Source organism: Mus musculus, chromosome 7 (genome assembly GCF_000001635.26).
Source record: "Mus musculus strain C57BL/6J chromosome 7, GRCm38.p6 C57BL/6J".
In the NCBI taxonomy this organism is placed as follows: domain Eukaryota; kingdom Metazoa; phylum Chordata; class Mammalia; order Rodentia; family Muridae; genus Mus; species Mus musculus.
In genome coordinates, this window is record NC_000073.6 from 144,392,434 (window position 1) to 144,407,046 (window position 14,613).

The 14,613-nt window shown below is 52.1% G+C and overlaps 1 protein-coding gene and 1 long non-coding RNA gene across 32 annotated transcripts in view; one reads left to right on the plus strand and one right to left on the minus strand.

Moving 5' to 3' along the window:
• Gm14372 (predicted gene 14372) overlaps nucleotides 1-14,510 on the minus strand; it is a 41,597-nt gene extending 27,087 nt beyond the window's left edge. The window contains exons 1-3 of one of the 2 annotated variants that reach the window (NR_165254.1): nucleotides 14,410-14,510; nucleotides 14,154-14,321; nucleotides 12,090-13,524 (exon numbers count right to left, since the gene is read on the minus strand). This is a non-coding gene — a long non-coding RNA (predicted gene 14372). Of the gene's footprint in view, nucleotides 1-12,089; nucleotides 13,525-13,972; nucleotides 14,322-14,409 lie in introns of those variants that run through there. The other variant, NR_165255.1, reaches the window with a different exon arrangement.
• Shank2 (SH3 and multiple ankyrin repeat domains 2) overlaps nucleotides 1-14,613 on the plus strand; it is a 447,967-nt gene that overhangs the window by 414,357 nt on the left and 18,997 nt on the right. For 17 of the 30 annotated variants that reach the window (XM_006508521.4, XM_006508520.4, XM_030242323.1 and 14 more), the window contains 5 exons: nucleotides 3,030-3,165; nucleotides 3,918-3,998; nucleotides 4,193-4,213; nucleotides 5,808-5,828; nucleotides 12,897-13,027. In XM_006508521.4, the coding sequence (XP_006508584.1) occupies nucleotides 3,030-3,165; nucleotides 3,918-3,998; nucleotides 4,193-4,213; nucleotides 5,808-5,828; nucleotides 12,897-13,027 (390 nt within the window). Of the gene's footprint in view, nucleotides 1-3,029; nucleotides 3,166-3,917; nucleotides 3,999-4,192; nucleotides 4,214-5,807; nucleotides 5,829-12,896; nucleotides 13,028-14,613 lie in introns of those variants that run through there. The other 13 variants (XM_006508523.3, XM_006508531.4, NM_001113373.3 and 10 more) reach the window with 6 other exon arrangements.

Sequence of the window (14,613 nt, forward strand, 5' to 3'; positions counted from 1 at the left end):
TTTCTCACTCAAACCACAACATTTCACTCCCTGGCCCCTATATAGGCTTTTGGCCATACCATAATACAAAATGCATTTATATAATCCAACTTCAAAAGGTCCCCATAGTCTTTCACAGACTCAACATTGTTTAAAAGTCTGAAAACCTCTTCTGAGACTCAAGGCCATCTTTTAACTGCAACCCCCTGTAAAGTCAAAAAAAGCAAATTACACACTTCCAACATGTACTGGCACAGAATATACATTACCATTCCAAAGGGAGAAATGGGGCATCATGGGGAAACACATGCCAAGGCAAGATGAAAAGCCCAGCGGGACAAACAGCAAAACCCATAGCTCCAATATCAGGTGTCCCTGCAGTTGGAAAAGCCAACCTTCTGTCTGGGAGAAGGACTGTGCCTCATCTTCCCCTGCAAGGAGAGGTTGGAGGTGTGGGGCAGGCTCTGGGACTCCACAGCCCAGCCTGGGATGGGGACTTTGTGCATGGCACACCCAGCACTGTGGAGGATGACAGCAGCGTGGACACACCTGCCCTATTCCTTCTAGAAGGTTCTCTTGTCCTCTGTGTGGGAATGGGAGGAGGCACAGTGGCTCTGAAGCTTTGGGGAGAACAGAGTCCAATGGCAGAAAAGGAAGGCGCCTGGAGAGACAACTCCTAGGAAAGAGTCTCTCATCAGGGGTCCCCATCCCTGTGTCCCTAGAAAGCAGTAACACTGCTCTCTGGACATGGCATGTTCTTGCCCTCTGGACCTGTAGGCAGCTGTGATTACCTGCACAAGTCTGGAACCATTCCTTTTCTGTCATGGGAGGGGAGAGGGGCTCATGGCTCCCTGTCCATCCTCAAGAATTAATAGACCTTTAAGGATTGCTAGAAAGAGGAGATCACAAGGCCACGCATCCCATGGATATTTGTGGGCAGCTAACGGTTATCAGGATGGCTAGTCACTTAATCAGTGCCAGGGTTTCAGCTGGCTATAAGTTGCCCAAGCTCTCATAACACCATTGCAAAGCAGGGAAGTGTAGCTACAGGACCTGCCCACAAGGCCTGCTCCTTCCTGAGATAGCATTTCCCAGTGTCCCCTTCTCTCTGAGTTCCCTCCATAGCAGCACTGGCCCTTGCAGGCTGTGTCAAAGCTACTCTGTCACCTCTGTAGGACTTGGGGACTATAGCTCCTTCCCTGCCTCCCAGCTTCTCTTCAGCCAGGGAAGCAGCTGGCAGGGGTGCTGCCTTCCCCACCAAGGCCTGTGTGTAACTGCGGCATAGCAGGTAGAATGCTGACTCTTAAGGGCCTCAAATGAAGGGTAGTAGGAAACCCAGCTCCTGAGCAGTGCAGCATGGCTGGTCACTGGTTTCTGTCCAAGGCTGTTCAGTTGCTGTTCTATAATAAAGTGCACAGCCCAGGGAGACAGAGTTATTTTCTCCCTGCTTTGGAGGCTGGGACCGGCTATCCTGGCTTACAGGCTGTTGTGCCCTTGATGGTCCCTCACAGGGGGACAGGCCTTGGTACCCTTTGAAGGAAGCACCCATCAATTTATGAGTCACCCTTGAGGGAGCCCCTGGACAGAATGAAAAGGAGCATGGAGATGAGCACCAACATTCATCTCTAGCTGCCTCCTGAGTGTGGATACAACATAACTACCTGCCTCGCACTTCTGTCTCTAGGCGTTATTCTCCACAATGGACTGTGCCCTCAATAACTGGGAACCAAATAAGCCCTCTCCTTAAACTGCCTGAGTCAGGTGTTTGTCCCAAAGGCCTCAGTCACCTCTGGGGTAAGGTCTGTGCTGTGACAGTTGTGACTGCTGGGATGGCAAGCTTACTGAACCCCTGAACACTCAGTGAAGCCATAGCTCCACTCCTGTAGCCTCAGCCCAGCTCGGCTTCTTTGGGAAACTCAGTATTTAGTTTCTCAGTATTTAGTAGCCTTGACATCCTTTGTCTAATGACAACTGTGTGTCACCGGGGCTGCGAGCTTCAGGCTCCAGCTGTTTTGTGACACTTGGAGCCCAGTCTTCTGACATTTCCCAAATTTGGCCCAAGGCGAGCTTGGAGGTCTCAGTATCCATGCCAGCCCTTGCATCCATGTCTGTCTGATAGGCACACACATGGACTCCATGGGAAGACAGTCAGCAAGACAGGGGCTCCTGCACAGCCACCCACGTCACTGTGTAGGAATGAGGTTTGGGGATTTGTATGAAAGTGCCGGAGTTCTTAAGTTCCAATAGCTAAGTGGTGTCCAACACTGTTGGGCAAGATTTGGCCCCTGGCAATCTTGATTGGAAGACACAGTGCTCAGATGGACATGTTCACAATGCCCAGCTTCCAACCTGCCCATCCTCAAGACTCTGGCATTGGGGACAAGGCCTAGGGGTCAGGGGGATCTACTCCATGAGGTCCAAGAGCTCTTGGCAAAGGGTCGAGGTAATGCCCACCTCTGCTCACCTCTATGTCTGCTTCTTCCTTGGGGGTGGCAGGAGAGCGCCTGATTCTGAAAACCCAGGTGTTCTGAGCCTGGGGTTGTGTTCACCGCAACAGTGTTGGGATCCAAGCGTGCACCGCCACTATCCCGGGAACACAGAGATCATTTTCCCTCCTCCCTGCAGTGCCAGGGCAGAAGCGTCATCTCTCTTAGCACCTTGTAATGGCAAGCTTTTCTGCCTATGTGTAGAATAAAAGAGAAAGCCTAGAGGCAGTGAGCCAAAGCACAGGAGAAGCAACTAGGGACCAGGTCTCCACCTCACTGTAAGAGGGGAGAAGCTGTTCCTATATCCAGCCCTGGGCAACTCTTGAGAATTCTGATAGGTGGGACCCACAGGTCCTGGCAGAGGATACTGGATGAAGCATCCCCTTTCTCCCAGTGTGGTAGCCCCTGCAGCCACAGCAACACACATGCTGACCTCCCCAAAGCAACTACTCATCCATAGAGACCAATGTCCCCCGGGTCTCCTGTAGGATAGCAGCAGCACGTGCCTCACCACCTCTGCCTCCTCTCACATGTTGCTGACCTGCCATGCCTCTCTCCCTGCAGGTTAACAATGAAAATGTCGTCAAGGTGGGCCACAGGCAGGTGGTGAACATGATCCGCCAGGGAGGGAATCACCTCATCCTTAAGGTCGTCACGGTGACCAGGAATCTAGACCCTGATGATACAGCCAGAAAGAAAGGTGTGTGTCCCTCAAGGTGTTCTTCAAGGGGGAAGGCAGGGGCCGTGGGGAAGAGAGCAGGATTCTTTTCAGCTGAGAGCCAAGGCAACGGTGTGTGGCTTAAGTTTGTGTCCGAGGCCATGATATTGAACCTGAGTCACCATTCTGCTAAGGAAGGCCATTGCTGGGTCAGCAAACAGGTACCAAGTGCAGAACAGGTGCCTCTGCCCCATTGGTAGGGCAGATGTCAGGGATAAAAGAGTCCTTCTAGCCAGCTGTCCCTAAAGCAGCTCTGTCATGGAGCCAGGGACAGCTAGGAGAGGATGTCGAGGTGCCCATACAGAGTTTACTCATTAGCAGGGCAGTCTAGGAGAGAGGGCTGGAAACAACTAAGACCACAGTGAGAAGGTAGAGGAATGAAATTTCCTGGATACCAACAGGCCTCTTTCCCCAGCTCCTGTGAAGCCTGTGCCCCTGCCCTGACAATCTGGCAGGTGTCACAGTCAGAGGTGCACAGGCAGAACAGAGCCTGAGGTCCCCTCCCAGCCCAGAGCACCTGAGAACCTGAGAAGTTGCTACCAGTCATGGCAGCCCAACTGTGACAACCCTACCCCCAACCACCTGTCAGCATCCCCTACAAAACACAGATTGGAGGGCCTCTGCCTCTCAGATTCTTCCTGGGTCCAAAAGTTAAGGACATGGGGTGGGATATAGGATGGGGTGAGGCCTTCTGGTGATTCTCATACTTGCTCTGCCTCTGCCTACCCTTCAAGCTCCCCCACCTCCAAAGCGGGCTCCGACCACGGCCCTCACCCTGCGTTCCAAGTCCATGACAGCGGAGTTGGAGGAACTCGGTAAGGCTACCTCGCCCTGCTGCCCTCAGCCAATGCATGACCTCCTGCTGGCTGGCTTGTCCGTGCCCCGCCCCTGCATGCCCTACAGCACCACACTTCGCTTGGCATCTCTAGTGGGGACCGAGGTGGGACCTATAGGGATGGGGCTGTTTCTCTTTCTGCTTATCTAACATTGTTTTGTTTTGACTTTTTGGGCCTCTCACTAGTGGACAAAGGTAAGCAGCCCCGCTGGCCCCGCAGCAGCATCCCTGCTGCCTCGGGCACCCTCACCAACCCCACCTCAGCCTGGCCTCTAGCTTGCTCCAACCACCGAAGGCCCTGCCTTCAGGGACTCTTCAGACAATCTCAGCAAGGTCCTCATTAAACAGACTTGGCATTTGTCCCTGTCTTAGTCAGGGTTTCTATTCCTGCACAAACATCATGACCAAGAAGCAAGTTGGGGAGGAAAGGGTTTATTCGGCTTACACTTCCATACTGCTGTTTATCACCAAGGAAGTCAGGACTGGAACTCAAGCAGGGCAGGGAGCAGGAGCTGATGCAGAGGCCACGGAGGGATGTTCTTTACTGGCTTGCCTCCCCTGGCTTGCTCAGCCTGCTCTCTTATAGAACCCAAGACTACCAGCCCAGAGATGGCCCCACCCACAGGGGGCCTTTCCCCCTTGATCACTAGTTGAGAAAATGCCTTACAGCTGGATCTCAAGGAGGCATTTCCTCAACTGAAGCTCCTTTCTCTGTAATAACTCCGGCTGTGTCAAGTTGACACAAAACTAGCCAGTACAGTCCCTTTAGAGGTAGATGTCGCAGGGGGATCATCAGCCATTGGAACCATTAAGAAAAGGGATGACTCTGACACGACTAAGAACCAAATGCTGTGTGTCACCCATGTGCCACCAGGTAGCCAGGGAACCTCTGCAAAGAGGGTGACTCTGAGCCAGAGATTGTGAGTGGAAGCACTGACCCCAAGAAAGGCTGGTGAGAGTGGACTCCTGGGCACAGAGGCAACTGCTCAGATGCAAAGCTAGTAGCTCTTAGTGGTGTCCTGCCAGGATGTCACTAACAACCAACAATATTATGTGGGAAACCTGCATGTCTCCACCAGCATGGAGCAGCCTCCTACCTCCTTGCTGATGATAAACATTGTCTTTCTTGCTGCTTTCTTGGACTCTGAAGCTTGCCTCAAATTGTCAGTTTTCTAGAAGAGGGTACCCTGACACAGGAATGCTTCTCCACCCAGAAACTGGAGTACCTCTCTTTTCAGCCATGCCCCTGACCCTATCACATTCCTTCAAACATTCCACTGGGAACATTCTAATTGTGTCCCCCATGACAGAATATCTGCCCTACTTACGATGGGCCAAGGCCAGCCTGCCCTACTGAAGGGGCTACTACCATGTTCCCTAGGAGTTCATTAACCAAGGGCTGTCTCCAGCTCCCAGGGCCTCTAGCTCCTGGCATCTCCGGCTCCTGGGACCTCCAGCTCCTTGGGTCTCCATGCCCTTTTAAAGGGCCCCTCCTGTCCCACTTCATGAAGCTCAATCCCACCTGTGGAGTGCTGGTGAGATGCAGGGGCCAAAGTAAGAACGAAAGCCTTATAACTACCACACAGGAGACAGGGCAAGAAAAAAAGAACAACCAAGAACAAACTGTGAGGCCACTCTGCACCCCTGCCTCTCACTCCCAGTAGTGGTCTCCATGCTGCTTCCCCTGTCTGTGTCCCATGATCACTGCGTTGAGTAAGACCCCGGGTGTGGGCCACTATGGGAGGGTGCCACCGTGGGTGGCTCACGCGCTTCCCTTTCTGTTTGCAAGCCTCAGTCCGGAAGAAGAAGGGTAAGGGAAGCATCCGTCCCCATGCTCTTGCCCAGTAGAAGAGAAATCCCCTCGTGACCATCGTGTAAAGCCCAGAGTGTGCTGTGACCCTTGTGTCGTCTTCCCTATTTGGGGGGGGGTCATACCTAAGAGCTCCTCCCTGGGATGTATCCTGTTCTGGTCTGTCTGATCTGCGTGGCTTCCGTCTGTGACCCCCTTGACCTATTTGTAAGTCCCCCAATCTGTGCCCACATCAACACACTGACAAAGTGGCCAATCCTGGATAATTCTTGCTGTGCCTGCCTGGCTGCAGGTGCATTGACTTTTCTTCTGTGGAGCTGGTCAGAGACATCCATGTGTGCTGCCTAGCCACTGAACAGACTGGCATCCAGGCAAGGGGGAGCCCAGGCTTTTTTCCTCTTCAGCTCCCCTCACACTGGGGAAGAGGGAGCAGTGTGGGACTTTTGGCTGCCTGTCCCCAGGCTCCCATGGGAGGAGCAGATATGACACAAGTCTCATGAGTAGCCAGGCAGAGCCCTGCCTCCTTCAGAGCACCCTGTTATAGATGTATACCCCTGACTGCTCATGACTCCCCAATACTGAGCCAAATACAACGTGTGACCCAGAAGTACAATCCTAAAACATCGTTCTCCAAGGCTGAGATAGATGAACCCTAATTAGGCTAAGGAAGTCCCTAATGATTGCTGAGCTCAGTCTGAGGCCTGGTGTGGACCTAGCTTCCTAGATGCTCACATGGGGGATCAGGAATGCCTGAGTCTAGCAGGATCAGCCTTACAGCAGGGCAGGTACCCTGGAGCTGCCAGGGTAGTCAACTCAGGACTAGCAGCCATCTTTACAGCAATCCATGCCTTTACCACATTGGACTCCAGCAGGCTCTGTAGGGTCCTCCCCTTGCCTAGGGTATGGCTGATGACCAGTCAAAGCCTACCCTTCTTCTTAGGAATCCTATATTTATATTACTATATGAGCACCCCACCCCTATCAAAGGCCAGACGCAACTCTAGCCTGTCAAACAAGGCATGCCACTACTGTGGGCTCCCAAGGTCCAGGGTGGCCCATCAGAGCTGGTGAAGAAAAGCTCATTGGCAAGAAGATGGGATCTGGGCAGTCAAGTCCCTGTCCGAGGGCACCTCCCACTGAAATGCTGCAACAGCTGGTGACAGAGGGATTTTTAGCCAGCACGAGGTGAATCCATCAGAGATACATGAGTCTCAGACAGTGGAAAATGCCTTCCATGTTAGCAGCAGAAAAAACAAAAAACAAAAAACAAAAAAAAAACAGTTGAGAAGCAATGCCTCAACCTGGAACTAGAGCAGGGGTTAGGGGTGAGGGTGGAGGCAGATGCCAAAGGAACCAGTAGCCACAGCCAAGGAGAAGGGACTAGGGGTGCCTGTTCCCATAGCTACTGCATCTCTCACCTTACTTTGCAGAAGCCCTTGCCAACTTGGTTCCTTCACTCAGTTGGTACACTAGCACCTGCCATGCATGCCTTGGGGGCAGTGTGGGCACATGGTGCCTGAGTGTGGAAGGGTGCTCAGCCATGGCTCCAGCGCCTCCCACAGCATGTCCAGGCTCCCTGGGAGGGCTGCCTACCTGGAAGGGAATACACTCCAGGGAGGCAGGCTAGAGTGAAAGAACTTGCTCTTCCCAGCTGCCCTGAGCTGAAAAGTGGCCCCACCTCCTGCAAGTCTTTGTCTACCCAGAGACCATGAACTAAACCACATTTAGAAATAAGCTCTTTGGCTGGGTGTGGTGGCACACGCCTTTAATCCCAGCACTCGGGAGGCAGAGGCAGGCGGATTTCTGAGTTCGAGGCCAGCCTGGTCTACAAAGTGAGTTCCAGGACAGGCAGAGCTATACAGAGAAACCCTGTCTCGAAAAACCAAAAAAGAAAAAAAAAGAAAAAAGAAAAAGAAAGAAGCTCTTTGCCGATGCAGCCAAGACAAGGTCACAACCGGATAGGTGTACCCTAAAGGAACCATTGATTGGTATCCTTATGAGAAGAGGAGGAGACTTAAGTGGTTTTAGAGACTCTTGGGACCTCCAGAAACAGGGCTGTCCCCAACTATCTACAGATAGAACCTGGTCCTGCTAACCCCAATCGTGGATGTCCATCACCCAGAACAAAGCTATTGTCCTTTTAAGCTATTGTTTATGGTGCCAGGAGATTGCTGAAAGTTAGCAGCCTCAGCTAAGTGTGGTAGTGTATGCCTGTAATCACAGCACTATGGACATGGGAGACAGAAAGACCATGAGTTTAAGACCAGCCTGAGCTACATGAGACCTTTCTCAAATGGAGTAAGGCAGCCTTAACCCTGGATCCACCCCACCAGCCACATTGGCTTAGAGATACTGGGTTTTCAATGAGCTTTTTGCCCTAGTGCTCATGGTGAAAATAAAATCACCATGGCCAACTACCATGTGCACGCCAGCCCAGGTCTGCTGATGTGAGAATAGAGACAGAGGTGACCAGGCAGAGTGAGTGGTGGAACAGGTTGTTTGACCATGACTTCCAGCCTTGCTGGTCACCTCTAGATAAGCACACAGGCCTTCCCAGGCACAAACCTTGGAATCTACAGATCCACAGGGTCCAGGCTGCATACCCACACTTCACTGCCTGGGAGAGCAGACAGGAGGCAGCCCTCTGGTATAGCTCAGATGACAATGTGACATTTTGGCTTTTACTCCTGGTATTAGAGTTGCAGAGGAAGCCTACATGGTGCGTCCTCACCCTGAGGTGGGTGTAGTGGCACTGTCCTGCAGCGGGAGTGGGCTATTGGCTCTGGGACACTAAGGGAAAAGCATGGCGGCTGTGGGCAGATACACTTCTAGTTATCTCAGATGCCATGGGCACCCAGGAATCTTGCCGCTGGCTTTGTGGATGATTCTAGAACACTTGATCTTGCTCTCTCACAAAGAGCCAATGTAGTATGTGAGAAACAACTAGGATCCTGCTCTAAGGCTTGAGTGCTAGGCTCTGACTGTATTATCACCCCGTGTGTGGCCAAGGGACAGGGCACCTTAGCAGGGCTTCCACTCACTGCCTGGGGAATTTGAGGTGCCTGGAAGACTCCCTCAGGACTGTGCCACGGGCTACAATACCAGATGGGTCCAGCTTTTCCTTTGCTTTAGCCATTGGATTGTTTCCCTTCTCCTAGCATTTGTGGCTTCTTCCCACAGAGCCATGACATCTGGGGAACTGTCGCATGGAAAGCAACAGGTGCCTCATGTTGAGGACACTGGACATACTGTCCAGTGCTTGCTTCCCAGGCAAACTCACAGACTGGGAGAAGCAGTGATGGGCAGGGCAGGCTAAGAAACATGGCTTGAAGCCACCCCAGGGAGCCTGACAAACCTACCACCCCTACCCCTTACCCCCACCCCCCTCTCCTCTCTCTCTCTCTCTCTCTCTCTCTCTCTCTCTCTCTCTCTCTCTCTCTCTCTCTCTCTCTTTCCTAGAAGTCTACTATTTATAGCCCATGGGCAACACGTCTGCCTTGTGAGAGGCTATACGCTTGCTTAGAGACTGAGAACTCAGCTCATGGCTGGGCTGTTTAGTGACCCACAACAGCCCTCATGTATGTCTATAGTATATCCAGTCATCAAGACCCCATGTTAGCCCTGGAAGGGCCTGGCCCCCTCAGCGATCTGTACAACTCCAGTCCTGGGCCTTTAAGTTTAAACCTCATTCTCAGAAGCCAGCCATACAACAGTTTCCTTTAAAACCTTTATTTCCTGCCAATAAGATCTCAGAGAAGAAGCCTGTGTGGCCAGGTCTCAAGTTCCCATTGGCCAGCAAATCTAAGGATCAAGTTGAAGAGCCCTCTGTCACCTGACTCACACCAACAGCACTAACACTAAAAGATCTGGAGCCCTGGGTCTAACAGGCTTATAATGCAGCTGCTAAGGGAGATGGGAGAGGCAGAGCTCAAAAGAGCAGGCCTCAAGACATAACCATACTAGCACTGTCCTATTACAGACTCCACAAACCCCCTCTGTTCTGCAGTCAGCTAAGTGAGGTTGGTGACTCTGGTCACCCTTACAGGAGCACTATCAAGCTGTGTTCTCCCATGAAAGACTGTTCTTCCTATAGCCACGTGGAGCAGGCTGAAGCCTCAAAGCCCCATATGCTTAGAACCATCATGGGAGACCCTTATTCCAAGGCCCTGAAATCTCAAATCACAGCCTATTGCCCACTCCTGCTGGACATGTGAAGATGCCACAGGCACCCACGTGCCAGGCAGTAGACCCACATGCCACCGGGGAGTGGGGGAGGGGAGAATGCACACACTGCCAGCTTCTGCCTGGGAGACTCTCAGTGATTCCACAACTCTTCAGCACGTGTGTTCATTCTTCTAGTGTCCTTTGTTTTCCATGTGCCCAGACCCAGGCCCTACACAGCAGACTCTGGCCAATCACCTCCTTATTCTGAGCCTGTGCCCAAGGCCCTCCTAGTAGGACTATGACCCTGTGTCTCTTATCTGATCCTCCAAGTTGTCTGGCCCACAACCTTCTCTTGCCCAGCTGCTACCATTAGCCATTGAATTCGACAAAGACCAGTTTTATGGGGTAGGAAAAACAGGAGCTTCCTGGAGCTCAACCACACCTCTCCTTGATAGTCCTACCCAACTACTCACAGGGCAAGCAAGGTAGGCTACCCACACAGCCAGCAGGGGCCTTCCCATCTCAAGGTTCGCTCAGGTTAGAGGTGGCTAGATTCTTGCAGGTCTCCAGAGCTCTCCATATGAAATACCCAGACAGGCCTCATAACTCAGTGGCTTCCACTTGACCCACATTTGAGATTCAGGATAGTGTGTCCCCATGCTAAGCCTCTGTGGGTTCAGAGCAAGTATCACTGAGGAGAGGAGAGTAGTTTCTAGAGTGAACGCAGTGTTTTCTGCCCAGTGCCCACTGCAGTGCTGGGACATAGCTCTCCATTGCTAGAGAGAGCTCAACTCCTTCCTCGAAAGAACATACCATGGGCACACCTCAGCTAAAGCTAGGCCAAATCACCAGTGCTAAGAGACCTAGAGTATGGGGTTGGGATGTAGATCAAGCTAGACCAGTGTGTTCTGGCTGGCTCACCAAAGTAGGCTGGCAAGTGGACAGTGGGGACTACCCAGAAAGAAGTTTGATCTCAGCCGTAAGAGCCAATCTGGACCCCTGGAGAAAGATGGCAGAGATGGAGGCAGGTGGGCATGGCCTATATCACATGGCACAGGACGAGGTCCACCAGTTCTGTTAGTAAGGAAGGTTAGTAAGAAGATGATAGACACTTCAGCAGAAGTGCCAAAGCCTAGGAGAGTGAAGGTTTGGTTTTGAGACTCAGGGGCCAAGGACATGGCTGATTTGAGCTCCAAGTGTCCTCACTGCTGCTGGAGTTGGGAGCTGAGCAATTGCCTGACCAATCTCTGGAGGCTGAATTCTGGCCCAGAAAGAGGCCCGTGGCTGCAGGTCCCAGATATCAGAGTCAGCCATGAAGGGACAGGCCACCTGAGACTGCATGGATTCTGCCGGCCTTTTAAAAATTCTCCACACATGTGAAAGGCTCCAAGGCCATGAAGGACCATGTGGCATGGGCTACATCTGGACTGCATCCATCATCTGTGGACTGCTAGAATCAACACTGGTCAAGAGTTAGCCATTTTCCCAGGCTGTCAGAGGATCCATGATGGATACTTCCATCGGATGGATATTCCCCCTAATCATAGCACACTCTCTCCCTCGAGGGGATCCTGGCTCTGCCCTGGCTTCTTACACAGTGTTGCTTCATTCCAATGCTGAGCACTAACGCAGCTCTGAGGGCTTAGCCAATGGGTTAGCTCCTCCTGATAAACCACCATTGCCAAGTAGTATTTGACTTGGTAGCTCAGTCAGTGAACCCAGTGTTCACTAAACAGGGAGCCACCAGACCCCAGAAATAGGCAAAGCTTGCCTGGAAGGACTTGGGCATCTACAGCAAAAGTTCTAAAAGCTAAGCATCTCCTGCACCTCAAAAGGATCCAGCGTGGGAGGTGTCCACAGGCATGGCCCCCCATAAGCTTCATCCTGACCCAGGGCATCTTATAAAAAGCACAGCCCGGGACAGCTAGGGCCTTCTCCTGAGTGCCTCTGGGGACTGGGTGACTCTGACTGCAGATCTCAGGAAATGGGGTCCCCCTGTGTTCTGGCAACCCTAGACAAAGCCTTATATCTGGTCTCAGGATCTCAGCTGTCTTAGAGCTGAACCCGGTGTCAAGGTCATTCTAGAACAAGTTTTGGTTTTCAAGTTTAAACAAAAAGCTTTTGGTGTTTTATTTTGTTTTGTTTTTGTTTGTTTCGTTTCTTCCATTTTCCAGGGCTCCTTGAAAATTGGTTTTTATTTTCTAGAATGTTCTAAAATGGGGAGAATAAATAGAAAGTTCCCTGTGTAGCATATGCTCAGAGGTCTGGGGTTCCTGCCATCCTGTCTGGCTTACTAATCACAGTCAACATCCCAGCCTTGGTACAGGGGAGGCTTGCCTTGAAAACTATGTTTAATTACAAAAAGGACCACATTTGTGTGTGTGTGTGTGTGTGTGTGTGTGTGTGTGTGTGTGTGTGTGTGTGTGTATGTGTGTGTGTGTGCGCGCGCATGGTGGCACAGGCCTGTAATGTCAACTCTCAGAAGACTAACAAGAGAAACAAAAGTTCAAGGCCAGCCTGAGCTACACAATGAGACCCTGGCTCTAATAGCAATTCCAAAATTAACACTTATCAATAACAATACCTGTCATAGCTGAAGATGGCTGAGTCACAGGTAATGGGTGGTATAGCACTCTCCAAGGGGGCAGGCTGAGATGTGGACGTCTCCTGCTGACTTTGTCCAGATAGTTAGTTACACACCTAAGGCAGGCAAGGGATGCATGGTGGACCCCCTAGTGGGGCATGTGGAGGGGGCATAGATGCATGTTTGCTCCCCACACACAGCCTGCTCGATCGTCCAAGCACATGAACAGTGACTGCATGCCTGAAGTCTCCTGACTGAGCCCATCCACCCTCCAGGCTTCCATAAGACTAAACCACTCCAAAACCTACTTTGTCTTTTAGATAAACCGGAAGAGATAGTCCCAGCCTCCAAGCCCTCCAGGACTGCAGAGAACGTGGCCATCGAATCCAGGGTGGCGACCATCAAGCAGCGGCCCACAAGCCGGTGCTTCCCAGCTGCCTCTGATGTGAATGTGAGTGAGTGGAACCGGGTAGGGTTTGGGCTGGCCTGACTGATGGGCGGGCAGGCAGAGGGTTCAGCATGCAGGGAGCGGCAGGCCAGTTCAGCAGCTGACCTTCACAAGCCCTCCCTGCACGTGTTCAGAGCCCCATCTCCAGAGGCTAGTACTCTGATCCGGCCCAGAGCTACAGCAAGTCAGTTACTGAGCTGAGGTGCAAATCTCACCACTCCTGCATGCCACCCTTACCTGGGTTTATCCAAACCTTGAGGGTGTCCCTCCACGTGTCCAACCAAGAGACTTTGGACAAAGGGGATGTGGGAGTGACATCACTCCTCAGACAGTGCCCCTTGCCTGAGCACAGCCTCATGCACTGTGGTCCTTTGCACAAACACTTGGCACGTGCTCTGAGGTGGGGTGACAGCATCCTTAGGAGGTCAGTGACTTGATGTGTTGGTCTTCATTGTGCATGGGAAGCGCCGGATGCCAGCTCACTGGTGCTGGTGCTGGTGCTGTGCCACCCACCCCAAGTAAAAGGCACTCTCAGTAAAGAGGTGATGAATTTCCTAGGAGCCAGGAGTCAGTCCTGGACAACAGTAAGATCTAAGAACCCCTTAGCACCTCCTTCTGGTTTCTGGTCACCATCACCGTCCAGTGCCAGGTCTAAGCACTAACTGTCCCATCACATAGCTGAGTATTTTCTCTGACTCACTTTCAGAGTGACTTGGTTTAATCCAGCCCTTTTACAAAGTGACACAGTTGCCACGAATTTGATAAGAGTTTCATAAGATAAGCAATAAAATAGACACTCCCCGAGGTTCAGATACTCACTCCTCCCCTTCAGAATCCCATAGGGAGGAACCCTGGCTTTCAACACACCCACACTCCACCCTGATACTCTCCAACCTGATAGCCCCCATGGGACAGGTTCCTTTGAGCTCCCAGGGGCCAGCATCCTACCTTCCCAGCCTCAGATTCCAGGGTCAGGTGGGTAGAGGCTCTGGAGCCTAGATGAGCCTTTCAGAGTATACCCACAGACATGTTCTTGGTGAGCCTTAGTGGCCAATCTTTCCCAAGTCCCTCCCAGGGCTGTGGAGCATAGCTGGCCAGCCATCTCAGACAAAACAGCATAGGTGTGTACCAGCTGTGAGGGCGTAGGCAGGTACTCTCTGAGAAGTCCGCCTTCAGGCCAGGGAAGGGACAGCCCGCTGCAGTCTCTGTGATACTTTCCAGGGTCACTTGGCAGTTCTCACAGGTCAGGCACCCTACCCACCTGCACAGGTTTGGTACCTGGACACCTCCATAGTATCTGGAAGAGGAAAACAGAATCCAAACTGAGGACTTGACAGAGGTCACAGGGCATAAGGGCATGGCCTGGATCAGACCCCACTGCCTACCACGCTGTGCCTGTCCCTGTGGGCCAGCCATCCTGGCCCTCTTCTTCATGAGCTCTTCTGCTGACTGGCCGGATGAATGTCTCAGCAGAGTGTGGCTGACTAAATCTGGACACGCTGGCATCAGATACATGAGAGCTAAGAGGACTATGGGGAGGGCATGGCCTGAGGAAGCTGTGGTGATTGATACCCGAAGCTCCCAGAGCT